Raw genomic sequence first — 17,521 nt, 5'->3', positions numbered from 1 at the left:
CGCACACACACACACACACACACACACACACACACACACACACACACACACACACACACACACACACACACACACACACACACACACACACACACACTCCTCACCGTCACATTCGGGACTCTCTCCCTAATAGGATTCCATGTTTTCTTTTCCCCACAATGCACCACAGCATCTCAGCGCTACCTGGGAGATCAGCATCTGTGGTGTTTGATAGCAGAATTACGGAGTCTCCCAGGACCCCCTACACCTCAAGCTCTTTCATTTCCTGTGGTTGGCTGTCAAAATAAGTCCCCCATGTGTATAGGTGTAATGATCCAGACAGTGCCTGCCTCTATGTGATATGGCCCAGGGGCCTCATTTATAACCATAGCGTAAATTTCACACTAAATATTTGCTTGTGCCATTTCTGAAAAGACTGCGCACGTACAAAAATATTGAGATTTATAAACTTGGTGCACTCCATACATACGCATGTTTCCCGTTATAAATCACGCTCGTCCTGAAACTGTGCGCGTGAACAAACATTAAAACTACCCTTATTTGCTGTATACTTAGGAAGTATTCGAATTAGGCCGAGGCAATAGCGAACTTGATCGAATGTCTTTGGAGCTGATGGCAGGATGTTAAACTTTTGCAGTGATATTTGCTGTAGGTCTAGGTTATCTTACATACACAAAGTTACATACGGTGGTTGCCGTAAGTAGGTTAGAGTCAGTTTGGTTAGAGCCAGTTTGCGCTGTTCTTTGAAGGGAGAAGTACACAGCGTTGTACGAGATCTTCAGTTTCTTAGCAATTTCTCGCATTGCAAAAGGGTTTTCTAATGATCAATTAGCCTTTTAAAATGCTAAATTTGGATTAGCTAACAACGTACCATTGGAACACAGGAGTGATGGTTGCTGATAATGGGCCTCTGTACGCCTATGTAGATATTCCATAAAGAAATCTGCCATTTCCATGTCATTTACAACATTACAATGTCTACACTGTATTTCTGATAAATTTGATGTTATTTTAATGGACAAAAAATATGCTTTTCTTTCAAAAACAAGGACATTTCTAAGTGACCCCAAACTTCTGAACCGTAGTGTATGTTGGAACATTGCGGTGCGGACTTGCTTCCAATCAGCCACGAAGCAGCCCCAAACCATGATGCTCCCTCCACCATGCTGTACAGTTGGGATGAGGTTTTGATGTTGGTGTGCTGTGCCTTTTTTTCTCCCCACATAGTGTTGTGGGTTTATTCCAAACAACTCAACTGTAGTTTCATCTGTCCACAGAATATTTTGCCAGAATATATGGAAATCCAGGTGCACTTTTGCAAACATCAGACGTGCACCAATGTTTTTTTTGGACAGCAGTGGCTTCTTCCGTGGTGTCCATTCTTGTTTAGTGTTTGTTCCAGAGATTTCTGGAAGTCTTTAGCTGAAACTCTAGGATTCTTCTTAACCTCATTGAGCATAATGCGCTGTGCTTTTGCAGTCGTCTTTGCAGGACGGCCACTCCTAGGGAGAGTAGCAACAGTGCTGAACTTTCTCCATTTATAGACAATTTGTCTTACCATGGACTGAGGAACATTTAATTATTTTTTATTTATTTATCTAGGCAAGTCAGTTAAGAACAAATTCTTATTTACAATGACGGCCTACCCCGGCCAAACCCGGACGACGCTGGGCCATTTGCGCGCCGCCCTATGGGACTCTCAAACACGGCTGGATGAGACACAGCCTGGATTCGAGCCAGGGACTGTAGTGACGCCTCTTGCACTGAGATGCAGTGCCTTAGACCGCTGCGCCCCTCAGGAGCCCAAACATCAAGGCTTTTAGAGATACTTTTGTTACCCTTTCCAGCTTTATGCAAGTCAGCAATTCTTAGTCTTAGGTCTTATGAGATCTCTTTTGTTCGAGGCATGGTTCACATCAGGCAATGCTTCTTGTGAATAGCAAACTCAAATTTTGTGAGTGTTTTTTTATAGGGCAAAACATCTCCAATCTCATCTCATTGATTGGACTCCAGGTTAGCTGACTCCTGACTCCAATTATCTTTTGGAGAACTCTTTAGCCTAGGGGTTCACATACTTTTTCCAACCTACACTGTACTGTGAATGTTTAAATGATGGACAATATAGACAAAAAAAATGTGTCTATCGTTGTGACTTAGATGAAGATCAGATCAAATTTGATGACCAATTTATACAGAAATCCAGGTAATTCCAAAGGGTTCACATACTTTTTCTTGCCACTGTATGTGTATAAGTGCAATATTGTCTACTCGAGGAATTTGAAGTGAAAGTATTCCGACGTTATAAGCTACAGAAGTAGCCTACAACCGTCTGTTCCACGTTAATAAACTGTTGTTTGGATCAGATGACATAGAGCAAAATATTTCAACTAGCTTATCTGTTTACTACTTTGAAGTGGATCCAATTAAACGTGAGATGGGACGAATGGTTTCCTTGTTGTAGGCCTATTGGCTACCTCGTGAGTATGAAACCATCACAGAAAAGGTGAGGAATCGAACTTTTGCGTGGAAACTGGGGCACGCATGTTTTGGGGTATGTTTTGTGCTTAAGCACGGTTTATAAATGAGGCCCCGTCAGTGTGAGCCCTTCGATCTCCAGTCTCCAGTGTCTGTCAGCCCCACACTGCTGGACTAGCACTGAGCAGAGAGACAGCATAAATGTGTGTGTGTGTGTGTGTGTGCATGCGTGTGTTACAGACAGCAACGCTCTGGGTTGTTTTCAATTTGCCATCGATTCACTTGTCTACTTTCTGTCACTCACATCAGATGAGTATGGACACGTCCCCCAACAGAGAGCACTGGTTCCACAGCACCAAGCTATGTTTGGTGACAATAGAAGATTAGAGATGGGTAAAGCACATAGTATTGTATGGATACATAGCGTACAGTACGTTTTAAGACATTATATTGTTTAGTGTAGTTTCACGTCTCATGTTTAGAAAGCTGTATGTTTATCCTTCTTTTTTAACACTTATTTTGAAGAGTTTATTTCCAAAATGCCATATCCACAAATTTTTCACATTTGTGTTTTTTCACCACATAATATTGCTTAAGGGTACATTCATGTGTTTGTGTAAAATATTGCTGTTCTCAGATTTTTTAATTCTGAGATTTTAGGTGTGCGTCCAAATGATTTTTTTTTTGTTGCAAAAAGCTACACATCTATTGTTTAGCTGGAATGGAATGTTCGTATACTGTATATTTGACTGTGATATGTTGTTGTCTCACCTAGCTATCTTAAGATGAACTGTAAGTCACTCTGGATAAGAGCGTCTGCTGAATGACTAAATGTCAAATGTACATGTTTTACATATAGATCTCATATTACTAGTTAGATTTTTTTTAAACAATGTTTTTGTGTTGATGTCACAAATGTATCACTTTACACAGTTCTTTATGTAGTTATTTGTTACATTTGACTGTGTAACACCTAGCAGTACTACTTATTTCTCTGAGAGTGAGGTGGATATATAGCGTTTAGCAATGATTATTTGTCTCTCTGAAATGAAACCATCAAGTGACAGATTTCAAACAAATACATGTCTGTCATTGAACAACCCCATGTGATGAATAGATGGTGGGGAAAAAAACAACACCCACTGGGCACAGACGTCAGTTAAACGTTTATTCCACGTTGGTTCAACATCATTTCATTGAAATGACGTGGAAAATATGTTGATTCAACCAGTGTGTGCCCAGTAGGCAATCTCTTTCATAAGTTCTTTAAACAATAAAAGCAAATGTACCAACATTTCTGAAAAGGGATATATAGTGTTTTGGAAAGAAACTGTTCATTATTATCTTTTGCAGCAACGACCTGGGGAATAGTTGCAGGAGAGTCTGTATTCATCATGTCCATACCCATCTGAAATGTTTTTCATTTGACCATTATACAGTAGCCAGTTATGTCTGTTTTTCTGACCAAATCCACCCGTAACTCAGGTTACTGTGGTTTGACTGCATCAGGGAAACCATTCACCATGGCAACAAACCAGCACGTTGAGTGTAAACCCATACATACACACACATATTGGTCCCTTGGTGCGCCGAGGCGTGAATAACCCTAAGCCTCTGGCCTAACAATGTCCTAGCATTCATCTCTGTTATTAACACTAGCGATGCAGACCTGGCGTTCTGCCTGAGCTTTCATAAAGCCTTGTTTCTCCTAATGGCTTGTGGTTGCCAGGTTTCTCCTCTTTTCCCCCCTTTTCATTGCTCTGGTTCCTGTCTTGGTTGAGCATTCATTGTCAATAGAGTTTAAAAGTCAGATGATATCTGTCTGTAGTAACGGATGTATTTTATAGAGGGAAGGTGACAGGTGGAGGGTGTTCGGTCATATTACCAAGCAAACTGACAAGGCATGGCAGCCATATGGATGAGTATTTATGGACTGTGTGGTTTTGTTACTTTCTCCTCTCTCCCTTTGTGACCCACTGTTTCCTCTTGGTTGGGAGGTTTGCCTCATCCCTCCTTCTCAGCACCCCTAATGACAGGTCTGTCTGTGTCTGGCCCCAGATCATAGTGAGAGCCTCACCCACAGAAGAGGACTTGACTGAAAGCCATAGCCAATCAGCATCCCTAAGTCCATCATCAGACATACTGCAAACACACACACACACAAAGACACACACAGAGCTGTAGCACTAGGGCATGCTCTGTCACGGTTAGCTAATTCAATCAAATGCTTCAAAAACAACAGTGAAATGCTTACTTACGGGCCCTTCCCAACAATGCAGAGAGACAGAAAATAGAGACATAATAGAAAATAATAATAATACAAGTTATAATAAATGCACAATCAGTAACGATAACTTGGCTATATACACAGGGTACCAGTACCAAATCGATATGCAGAGGTATGAGGTAATTGAGGTAGATATGTACATATACTAGGAATAAAGTAACTAGACAACAGGATAGATAATAAACAGTAGCAGTGTATGTGATGAGTCAAAAAAGTGATTGCAAAAAGGGTAAATGCACATAGTCCAGGTAGCTTTTTGGTTAACTATTTAACTAACGATTTAGAACCGCTTGCCTTGCAGTAGCAGAGAGAACAGTCTATGACTTGGGTGGCTGAAGTCTTTGACAATTTTTAGGGCCTTCGTCTGACACCGCCAGGTATAGAGGTCCTGGATGGCAGGGTCCTTAGCTTAGTGATGAACTTCGAGGGCACTATGGTGTTGAACGCTGCTGAGCTGTAGTCAATGAACAGCATTTTCACATAGGTGTTCCTCTTTTCCAGGTGGGAGAGGGCAGTGGAGTGCAATAGAGATTGCGTCGTCTGTGGATCTATTTTGATGGTATTGGAATAGAACTGGGGTATCTTGAATGATGGTGTTGATGTGAGCCATGACCAGCCTTTCAAAGCATTTCATGTCAACAGATGTGTGTGCTACGGGGCGATTAGTCATTTAGACAGTTGGTACTACAGACTGGGTCAGGGAGAGGATGAAAATGTCAGTGAAGACACTTGCCAGCTGGTCAGTGCATGCTCTGAGTACGTGTCCTGGTAATCCGTCTGGCCCTGTGGCCTTGTGAATGTTAACTTCTCTAGGATAGGGGGCAGCAAATTCACTATTGGATAAATAGCGTGCCCAATTTCAACTTCCTTCTACTCATCCCCAGAATATAAGATATGCATATTATTAGTAGATTTGGATAGAAAACACTCTGACGTATCTAAAACTGTTTGAATCATGTCTGTAAGTATAACAGAACTTATGTAGCAGGCAAAACCCCGAGGACTAACCATCACTGTCTGTTCAATGAGTTTTCATTGGAATACTGGATTTCTAATCACCCTGTTTTCAGTTCCTACCGCTTCCATGGGATGTCACCACTCTTTGGAAATAGGTTGAGGTTATTCCTTTGTGCAATGAAGAAGTGAGGCCACCTGGAAACAGTGTAACGTCAAGTGTACTGTTTGAGAGTTGCGCAAGACTAGAAAAGTAGCGTTAGTTTGTTGATCTCCTGTATTGAAAACAGATAGACCCGTCTTCAATTTGATCGAGATATTTTGTAGTGACTTTGCGCAAATTGGAAGCTGTTTTTTTTCTGGATCAACCGCGCCAAATAAATGGACAATTTGGATATATATGGACGGAATTAATCGAACAAAAGGACCATTTGTGATGTTTATGGGACATATTGGAGTGCCAACAAAAGAATCTCGTCAAAGGTAAGGCATGATTTATATTTTATTTCTGCGTTTTGTGTCGTGCCTGCAGTGTTGAAATATGCTACACTCTCTTTGTTTACTGTTGTGCTATCATCAGATAATAGCATCTTATGCTTTCGCCGAAAATACAGCCCGACAGGATGCTCTCGATTGTGCATCTGTAGAAGTTTGTGAGTGCTTTTGGTGACAAGCCGAATTTCTTCAGCCTCCTGAGGTTGAAGAGGCGCTGCTGCGCCTTCTTCACAACGCTGTCTGTGTGGGTGGACCAATTCAGTTTGTCCGTGATGTGTACACCGCGGAACTTAAAACTTTCCACCTTCTCCACTACTGTCCCGTCGATGTGGATAGGGGGGTGCTCCCTCTGCTGTTTCCTGAAGTCCACAATCATCTCCTTTGTTTTGTTGACGTTGAGTGTGAGGTTATTTTCCTGACACCACACTCCGAGGGCCCTCACCTCCTCCCTGTAGCCGTCTCGTCGTTGTTGGTAATCAAGCCTACCACTGTAGTGTCGTCCGCAAACTTGATGATTGAGTTGGAGGCGTGCATGGCCACGCAGTCGTGGGTGAACAGGGAGTACAGGAGAGGGCTCAGAACGCACCCTTGTGGGGCCCCAGTGTTGAGGATCAGCGGGGTGGAGATGTTGTTACCTACCCTCACCACCTGGGGGCGGCCCGTCAGGAAGTCCAGGACCCAGTTGCACAGGGCGGGGTCGAGACCCAGGGTCTCGAGCTTGATGACGAGTTTGGAGGGTACTATGGTGTTAAATGCTGAGCTGTAGTCGATGAACAGCATTCTCACATAGGTATTCCTCTTGTCCAGATGGGTTAGGGCAGTGTGGTTGCGATTGCGTCGTCTGTGGACCTATTGGGTCGGTAAGCAAATTGGAGTGGGTCTAGGGTGTCAGGTAGGGTGGAGGTGATATGGTCCTTGACTAGTCTCTCAAAGCACTTCATGATGACGGAAGTGAGTGCTACGGGGCGGTAGTCGTTTAGCTCAGTTACCTTAGCTTTCTTGGGAACAGGAACAATGGTGGCCCTCTTGAAGTATGTGGGAACAGCAGACTGGGATAAGGATTGATTGAATATGTCCTTAAACACACCAGCCAGCTGGTCTGCGCATGCTCTGAGGACGCGGCTGGGAATGCCGTCTGGGCCTGCAGCCTTGCGAGGGTTAACACATTTAAATGTTTTACTCACCTCGGCTGCAGTGAAGGAGAGCCCGCAGGTTTTGGTAGCGGGCCGTGTCAGTGGCACTGTATTGTCCTCAAAGCGAGCAAAAAAGTTATTTAGTCTGTCTGGGAGCAAGACATCCTGATCCGCGACGGGGCTGGTTTTCTTTTTTGTAATCCGTGATTGACTGTAGACCCTGCCACATACCTCTTGTGTCTGAGCTGTTGAATTGCGCCTCTATACTGGCACTTAGCTTGTTTGATTGCCTTGCGGAGGGAATAGCTACACTGTTTGTATTCGGTCATGTTTCCGGTCACCTTGCCCTGGTTAAAAGCAGTGGTTCGCGCTTTCAGTTTCACGCGAATGCTGCCATCAATCCACGGTCTCTGGTTTAGGAATGTTTTAATCGTTGCTGTGGGTATGACATCGTCAATGCACTTTTAATGAACTCGCTCACCGAATCAGCGTATTCGTCAATGTTGTTGTTGGACGCAATGCGGAACATATCCCAATCCACGTGATCGAAGCAGTCTTGAAGCGTGGAATCAGATTGGTCGGACCAGCGTTGAACAGACCTGAGCGCGGGAGCTTGCTGTTTTAGTTTCTGTTTGTAGGCTGGAAGCAACAAAATGGAGTCGTGGTCAGCTTTTCCGAAAGGAGGGCGGGGGAGGGCCTTATATGCGTCGCGGAAGTTAGATAGATAAAATGTGTTTGTCAGTTTCTATTTTGAAAGCAGTCTGTGACATTACAAATAGTTGACAAATGGATTATCCATTTTGCCAACACAGCCAAATGAAAGCTGAACTGTGCTGTATTCTCAGGTGGGTGTGACTTGAGCCTTGCTACTAACACACACACACACACAGACACACACACACACACACACACACACACACACACACACACACACACACACACACACACACACACACACACACACACACACACACACACACACACACACACACACACACACACACTCACACACACACGATTAGAAATCCACGCAGCCCCAACAAACCATAGACTGTATAGAAACAAACAGGCACTCTGGCTAAATGGATGTACCCAGTAATCTCCTCCTCATTACATCAAATGCATACATTTAAGCATGACAGATATAAAGGCACGTATTACTGTACATACCATCATATGAATGACGATTAGCCTAGCCTGGTGCCAATATAGAGGCTGCATCCCAAATGGCATCCTATATTCCCTATATAGTGCACTCCTTTTGACCAGAACCCTGTTCCCATTGGGAAGCAGCCTGTCACACAACACAGCAGGGGACAGTCAAAGACTAATAAGCGCTGTCGTTATGAAAATCAATTGGTTCCACTTCAGTGGGAATGGATCCGTGAGGGAGATCCTCACTGCTTCACGCTGTCAATCTCTACTGACTCCCCTGATTAGATGAAGGTTAAATTAAAAAAAGAAGAGCTGTGAGGGAAGTTTAGTCATGCTTCACTAGAATCTGCCAGTCTCATTTCATCATACATCATAGATACATGCCAGTATGGTGGATTAATCTGATATATTGACAGATATGTGCTATTTTTGTTGAATTTTCCTTATCCATTTGGAATTGGGTCAAAACTGCAAAGGAACTTTTCTCAGTGTGGCTGCTACCATCAACGTCACAGTTAGCCTGGATACTGTGTTACAGTGTGTTTCATGAGAAGAGACGCAGCATAAGAATACCACTTAACGAAATGTTCCTCCTGTCCCTCTCATCCTCTCTCCCTCTTCTCTCTCTGCTCTTTCTCCCTCTTCCCCTCTCATTCTTTCTCCCTATTTTCTGCTCTCTCTCTCCCTCTCTCTTGCTCTCTAACTCTGTCATGCGTGTTCTCTCTCTCTCTCTCTCTCTCTCTCTCTCTCTCTCTCCCCCTCCCCCCTTTAACAGGGTTGGAAAGTGGGGGTGTGACCCTGAAGGAGCCAGCCACGGAGGCAGAGATCGAGAGCTCTGCACCAGTGACATTGCGGTGCCACATTGACGGACACCCGCGGTGAGCCCCTCCACCTCTCTTCCTTTACCTTGAATTCAGAATTCAAGGGGTGCATGTACAGGGCTTCGGAAAGTATTCAGACCCCTTGACTTTTTCCACATTTTGTTACGTTACAGCCTTATTCTAAAATGTATTAAATAAAAAATGTTGGGGCCGTGGCTTTTGTGGAGCGATGGGTATCGATGCTTCGAGGGTGGCTGCTGTTGATGTGTGCAGAGGGTCCCTGGTTCGAGCTCAGGTAGGGGTGAGGAGAGGGACGGAAGCTAAACTGTTACACACGCACATAACCATGCTTTTCCCGCTTGTGATGCAGGGAATTACAGATTCCAAATTTACATTGTAGAATTTGTTTAAATTTTATTGTAACATTTTTATGTAAATATTTTATTGTAAAATACCTTCTCGTGCCCTCCTCACTCTCTTTAACGGAAAACGGATAATGGAAAACTGTAATTTATACAGTAATTTGGGGAATTGTCAACAATAAAATATGCAGCATACTGTAAATGATGGTGCATTGTGGGAAAATGTTGCGGGCGGTGAAATAATTGCCTTATTTCGAATGGTACTGTAATTCCACCCACAGAATACAGTGATGTACCGTATCTTTAGATCACCAAAAACATTTTCACCACTAGTGAATTCATGGTATTGTTGTTTCTGTCTCATCAACATATTTTGAGGTGTGCCTTGTAAGAGGCTATATTTGTTTCAGCTGTGAGTAAGAATGCTGTACCAATTTAACTCCTATGTGGTTGTAGTGCTTTATCATTTTGAAATGTATAGGGGACAGGTTGGAGTGGCAGCAAGTTTTAAACCTAAAATGATTGAACATTTTGCCATGTCCTTTTGGTCTGTTTTGCTCTGTGGTCCCGTGTGGCTCAGTTGGTAGAGCATGGCGCTTGCAACGCCAGGGTTGTGGGTTCAATTCCCACGGGGGGACCAGGGTTCAATTCCCACGGGGGGACCAGGATGAATATGTATGAACTTTCCAATTTGTAAGTCGCTCTGGATAAGAGCGTCTGCTAAATGACTTAAATGTAATGTAAATGTAGTCGCTGCCAGTTTGGAACCCGTTTAGGGCCTCTAGAAGTGCAAGTGATATAAAACACAAAATATTCACTAATATTCTATAATCGGTAAACACTTTACCAAGCAGACAACCTGTTTGCACCAATCCCTTGTAATTACAGTAAAATACTGTGAAATACAAACCCCTCCCCTCACTAACTGTAATGCATTCATTCATTCTGTTTATGCTATCAATAACTTTTTTACAGTATGATGCAGTACATTTTACGGTATTTATACTATGTGTCATTACACAGTACTTGCTTTGATACCGTATTTACAGTTGAAGTCGGAAGTTTACATACACTTAGGTTGGAGTCATTAAAACTCGTTTTTCAACCACTCCACAAATGTCTTGTTAACAAACTATAGTTTTGGTAAGTCGGTTAGGACATCTACTTTGTGCATGACACAAGTAATTTTTCCAACAATTGTTTACATACAGATTATTTCACTTACAATTCACCGTATCACAATTCCAGTGGGTCAGAAGCTTACATACACTAAGTTGACTGTGCCTTTAAACAGCTTGGCAAATTCCCGAAAACTATGTCATGGCTTTAGAAGCTTCTGATAGGCTAATTGACATCATTAGAATCAATTGGAGGTGTACCTGTGGATGTATTTCAAGGCCTACCTTCAAACTCAGTGCCTCTTTGCTTGACATCATGGGAAAATCTAAAGATATCAGCCAAGACCTCAGAAAAAAATTGTAGACCTCCACAAGTCTGGTTCATCCTTGGGAGCAATTTCCAAATGCTTGAAGGTACCACGTTCATCTGTACAAACAATAGTATGCAAGTATAAACACCATGGGACCACGCAGCCATCATACCGCTCAGGAAGGAGACGCATTCTGTCTCCTAGAGATGAACGTACTTTGGTGCGAAATGTGCAAATCAATCCCAGAACAACAGCAAAGGACCTTGTGAAGATGCTGGAGGAAACGGGTACAAAAGTATCTATATCCACAGTAGAACAAGTCCTATATCGACATAACCTGAAAGGCCGCTCAATCCTCAATCCTACAGAAAATTTGTGGGCAGAACTGAAAAGGCAGAACTGAAAAAGCATGTGCGAGCAAGGAGGCCTACAAACCTGACACCAGCTCTGTCAGGAGGAATGGACCAAGATTCACCCAACTTATTGTGGGAAGCTTGTGGAAGGCTACCCGAAACATTTGAACCAAGTTAAACAATTTAAAGGCAATGCTACCAAATAATAATTGAGTGTATGTAAACTTCTGATCCACTGGGAATGTGATGAAAGAAATAAAAGCTGAAATAATCATTCTCTCTACTTAAAATAAAGTGGTGATCCTAACTGACCTAAGACAGGGAATTTCTACTAGGATTAAATGTCAGGAATTGTGAAAAACTGAGTTTAAATGTATTTGGCTAAGGTGTACGTAAACGTCCGACTTCAACTGTATATTACAGTTGTGTATTGTAATATGAAATACGGAATTTTACTTTCCACTGATCTGCCTCCTCTATTCTCCTTCCCCCTCAGGCCTACGTGCCAGTGGTTTCGGGATGGGATGAGGTTGACAGAGAAGACCCATCAAATCAACAACAAAGAGCGCACCCTCACCTTCAAGAGCGCCAGCCCCGACGACAACGGCCTGTACTACTGCTGTGCCAAGAATGCAGCCGGCCATGTGTGCAGCAACGCCAACTTCACCCTCAACATCATAGGTGTGTGTTTTAGTATATGTGTGTGTGTGGGCTCCGCTTCTCAGTAAATGCTGCTTCATAATCCTGTTCTCTTTGTTGACATCGCACACACTTTGGTACCCCTGGCAATCTGGCCCCATTACTGAGTTGCATTTTCTCGTTCCTACCTTTGCAGCATGGTCTTCAAAAGAACCACACACAGACACACACACACACACACACACACACACAATGTGTGCCTGCTGCTCTGTTGAGCCAGGCAACAGTGTGACGTTAATAAAAACAAAGGAAAGGTTATGGCGTGTTAGCATATTTTCCACTTTTCTTAAATATTTTCACACCTGTCATGGTGTGTTTAGTCACCTGATAGGCCTGTTAGAGGCCTGGCGGCAGTATGAGATTTGTTCTGCAGTGAATGTGTAGCTGTGGACCGTTAGTGTGAAGAGAGAGCCTGTAATGGGATTACTACAGGGCCTACCGTTATGTAAGTAGCCACAGCCACTCTCTCACACGCACTATAAATCACACAAATCCACTTATTGTAAAGGTGCTGTACATATAAACATTAGATTCCTCAGTTTATTGCCCGGAATTCCATTTAACTGTTTTGTTAAATTTTTGGTGATTCTGTTGTGTTTCAATAAGCACAATTTCACAGTATGAGTCCCTGTGTTTTTGTCCTGGTTTCTGTATACATTTTTGCTCATTACACAGTATGTGTGTGTGGAAATGTGCCCCGGAGTACATCACCACACAAAATAGAGTACTCAGTCAGGAGCACATCTATGGGAGGAACCTGATCTCCACTCCAATTAGCCACCTGTGCTGTTAAACACACACACGCATGCACGCATAGACACACCACACCGCACGCACACCGGATTAGCACTTGGATGGAGAGAATAAATAAATAAATAAAAAGATAATTGTTGAGTTTCCACCTGCTGCGCAGTGCACTCCCATAGTCCTTCAGTATGAGTGAATAGTTGACAGACAGCTTTGGACAGGTCCCTAAGTACAGTGTGGCCTGCTCACATTGTGGGTGGCACAAGTACAAACCTGGGTTCAAAAAATGTTTGAAATCATTTCCAATGCTTGCTTGAGCTTGCTTGTCGCAATGTAACCAATATAACATTCCCAAAAGCCCAAACTCCGTCCACCTGGCACTCTTAAGGCAGGCTTAAGCAAACATTTCAAATAGTATTTTAATCAAGGTCTGCCCAGGTGTGTGCTGCTCTGCCCAGTTAGCGTTCAGCTTTGCTCTGTTTAGAACACCCTAATGGTGTTTCTGGCACCCACATCTCTCTATGGCTGTGAAATCTGAAGAGCCTTATCCATAGACCTGGATTAGGGGCATTAGACACGAATGTCCAAAATCATATTTAAAGCGCTGCAGTCTGCACTTTCTGACCTAAGCTGTGGCTAGGTATTTAGAGGTAAACCCTGACTCTGACACCTCACTGGGCACCGCCAAGCCAGCTGCAGCCCAAAACAGGGCCTGGAGAGTGGGTGTGTTTGACTGGCAGACAAGTTCTGGTGGTGGAGGAGGGGAGAGAGGATGCCCTGTTAGGCCCCATTGTCTTGCTACACGATCCGCAGTCCCTAAACGAATGTTGTGCTAACTGACATAAGACCATTAGGGCCTAAAAACAGGGTTTAGAATCTGGGCCTGCCTTTAATTACAACTAATCAAAGAAGACATTCTGGAATCTTTCTAACAATTACAAGATTCATTTAAATTATCAAAGGACCTATTGGTATAGGGGAGAGAAGATAGGGGAGAATGGCCTGTTTGGTTCTGGTGATGTAGGGGGGGTGGATGCCCTGTCATGGTTTTGCCGTGAGCCTAGTTATGGAATGTGCTTACTGACCTCATCACGTCTCCCTGGGGCCGAGAGGTGTTGACATCCTGGACCTCCTGAAGGCCCCCTGCCTACCTCACACTGCTGTTAGCAACGTTGAGTAAAACCTGGTATGAAATGTGTGTGTGTGTGTTTTGCGTGTGTGAGTGTGGGTGTTTTGCATGAGTCTGTGATGCATGTGCATCTGTTGTGTGTGTTGTGTTTTTATGGACTGATGCCCACAGATGTAGTGATGTGTCTCTCTGTCTCTTTCTCTCAGATAAGAGTTTCCCCCGGCCAGTAGTGACCCCAAGGGACCAGGTTGTCCTGAAGAATGAGGAGGCTGTCTTCCACTGTCAGTTCACCGCTGTCCCAGAGCCCACTGTGGAGTGGTACTATGACACTGAACTTCTCACCAACAAGTCCCGGTAGACACCCGTCCTCTACCCTCCTTTTCACCTTGTTTACGCCTCCATTCCCCCTCTCCTCTCCTCTACCTCTTCCTCCATCTCTTCTTCCACCTCTCCCCCTCCCCTCCCCTCCTCCACAACCTCGATCTTCCTCCACCTCCTCTTCAAATAGCCCATTGTCCAAGGCGATCTGTCCTCCTCTGTCTGTCTGTGTGGCGTATGTGTAACTGGAGTTCTTTGAGGCCCAGTGAGGTGGAACCCCGGTGAGGTGGAACCCCTGTGTTGGCGTCTATAGCTCTTTGTTTGTTATCACAGCTCAGGCCTTAATGAATTGGAAGGGTAATGTTGCATGCTAAGGAATGTTATTTCTGGAACTGTGCAGTGTAATGCAATTGTACAGTGTCTGCGTCCCAAATGGCACCCTATTGCTTCTCTGTACTACTGTTGACCAGGGGGCGCTGTGAGAGTTATTTAACATACTCTTCAAAGTGGTAGGGTTTCAGACGTTTTTGAAAGATGGGCAGGGACTCCATTGTCCTGACTTTAGGGCGAAGCTTGTTCCACCATTGGTGTGCCAGGACAGAGAAGAGCTTTGACTGGGCTGAGCGGAAGCTTCCCTCCCGTAAGGGTGGGATGGCCAAGATGTTGTAGAGCATGAACCTACAGGAGCGGGTCACTGCTTTGATGTTTGCAGAGAATGACAGGGTGTTGTCCAGGGTCATGCCAAGGTTCTTTTCACTCTGTGAGGGGGACACCGTGGAGTTGTCAACCTTGATGCAGAGGTCTTGGAGTGGGTAGGCCTTTCCCGGGAGGAAGAGCAGCTTAGTTTTGTTGAGCTTGAGGTGGGGTTGCCGACATCTAAGCGCAGATGTCTGCCAGGCACGCAGCGATGCGTGTCGCCACCTGGGTGTCAGCATGGGGAAGGAGAAGAGTAGTTGAATGTCATCTGCATAGCAATGATAGAAGAGACCATGTGAGGATATGACAGAACTGGGTGTCTTGGTGTAAGGAGAAAAGAGGAGAGGGCCTAGAACTGAGCCCTGGGGGACACCAGTAGTGAGCGCACAGGGTGCAGACACAGATTCTCTCTATGCCACCTGGTAGGAGCGGCCTGCCAGGTAGGATGTAATCCAGGAGTGTGCAGAGCCTGATCCGCCCAACCCTGAGAGGGTGGAGAGGAGGATCTGATGGTTCACGGTGTCGAAGGCAGCGGATAGATCTAGGAGGATGAGGACAGAGTCAGCTTTGGCAGAGCGGAGAGCCTCTGTGGCACAGTGGAGAGCGGTCTCAGTTGAGTGAGCCGCCTTGAAGCCTGACTGGTTAGAGTCAAGAAAATTGTGCTGAGAGAGATAACGAGAGAGTTGGTCAGAGACCGCATGCTCAAGTGTTTTGGAAAGAAAAGACAAAAGGGTTTCTAGTCTGTCGTTTTTTACGTCAGAGGGGTAGAGTGTTGGTTTCTTGAGGAGGGGAGCGCAGCCAGTAGTCAGGGATGAGTTGATGAGGGAAGTGAAGAATGGGAGAAGGTCTCCAGAGATGGTCTGGAGAAGGGGATTGGGTCGAGTGGGCAGGTTGTCGGGATTTGAAGGAGCTTTCAAAGGTTCCTCATCACTGGTGGCAAACCTGTAGTCTGGCTGACACCAAACTCTGGAAAGGCTGTTTTGATATTGTCGGCACGATGCCGTGCTTTGTTACTGATTAGTTCTCCTCTGTGTCTTTCTCACTTAAACACCCACATGGACAACCCCAGAGCACTGCCCCCTTTCAAAAACGACTGTTGGATTTTCAAATCGCCCCAGGAAAAATTCACATTTGAGAGAACCAATCAAAGCTCAAGACAATTTTTGCATGAATATTGCACCAACAAACACATTTCTGTCCAGACCAGTGTGTCACAACTCTCCCTCGCTGTGTAACAGGTGAGTCACATCAGCCAGGCTAGTAAACCTGAGGCCTTGTGGATACAAACAGCCTGACAGAATGTTTTATGTCAACATGTAAATGATGGATTTTCACCAATTCATTTTACGTCTAACATCCACCTCTCTGTGACGCTGTCCCAAATGGCACCTTATTCCCTATACAGAGTACTTCTTTGGACCATAGCCTTATGGTCCCTGGTCAAAATGAGTGCAATAAATAGGGAATAGGGTGCCTTTTGGGACACAACCTGAGTATACCTTCAGGCAATGTAGCCTAGCACAAATGAAGTGCATGATAGGCACTGAAAGCAGCCTGTTACATGGGGTGATTAAGTCATTGGTTCTTTCTATAGCAAACTGATTAAAGGAACAGATTGTGTGCGTTGAACGGATGAGATGGAGTAGGATATCAACAGGCATTATTTTGTAATGAGATTGTCAGAATGGGGCTAGGCGACCCCGCTGATGTCGACTCAGCAGTGAGACTGTGAAGTGGGGAATAACTTTAATATTATAGTGTTTTATATTCGTTTTTTTAAATTTCTATTTGTTTTAAGATTTTTAATTGAAATTCTGTTTAGTTTCAGTTAGTTTTCAGATCCACTTTACTGGTTTTTATTTAGTTATGTTTTATAAAAAAATGTTTTGATATTATTTAGTTTCAGTTTTAGGGTCAGGGTTAGGGACAGAAAGTTGCGATGGAAGCTAGGAGCCATTTATTAGGGATGTTAAAAAAAAACACATTGATCCTTGATTCAAATGTTTAAGATACAAGTACATCAGTCTGCGGACACCAAAACGATCCAAATGTAGCATGCATTGGTCAGAAAATCGATTTAAATGTTACGAAGAGCCGGTTCACATTTTTGGGGGGGCTCATATTGTATTTTTTTTTTACCTTTCGAAAATACCTCTTATTTTTTGACAACTGATGGGTCCTCTCCTTGAGTGTCGAACTGCATGTAACTGTGTTGACAGTCATTGATCTCTACAAGTAATTGTGCATGCCGAACAATCCCAGGTATAGGGCTGCGGGTCCCGACAGAGATCACTGCAGTGTGGTCAGCATTTTTCATGCTGCGGTTGGGAGCGGGCGGTCAGACAGACAAATTTGGGATGAACATATTTTTGTTGTCCAGCAGATTATTCTGCCCTACCAAGCAAAAAGGCAGTAACTGCTCATAGCGTGGAACTGAAAAAAATGCCTTTTATTTACCTTGGTTTCAC

The 17,521-nt window shown here is 44.1% G+C and overlaps 1 protein-coding gene across 1 annotated transcript in view; it reads left to right on the top strand.

Annotated features, from left to right (window-relative positions):
* The window catches only part of LOC120017477 (inactive tyrosine-protein kinase 7-like), a 186,699-nt gene that overhangs the window by 119,728 nt on the left and 49,450 nt on the right, over window positions 1–17,521 (top strand). Inside the window, exons 3-5 of the mRNA XM_038960250.1 lie at window positions 9,275–9,377; window positions 11,961–12,145; window positions 14,246–14,393. Coding sequence (XP_038816178.1) covers window positions 9,275–9,377; window positions 11,961–12,145; window positions 14,246–14,393 — 436 coding nt within the window. The remainder of the gene's footprint in view (window positions 1–9,274; window positions 9,378–11,960; window positions 12,146–14,245; window positions 14,394–17,521) is intronic.

This window comes from Salvelinus namaycush, chromosome 22 (assembly GCF_016432855.1).
Source record: "Salvelinus namaycush isolate Seneca chromosome 22, SaNama_1.0, whole genome shotgun sequence".
In the NCBI taxonomy this organism is placed as follows: domain Eukaryota; kingdom Metazoa; phylum Chordata; class Actinopteri; order Salmoniformes; family Salmonidae; genus Salvelinus; species Salvelinus namaycush.
The sequence above is the reverse complement of the archived record's forward strand: the minus strand, read 5'-3'. Positions and strand labels throughout refer to the sequence as shown.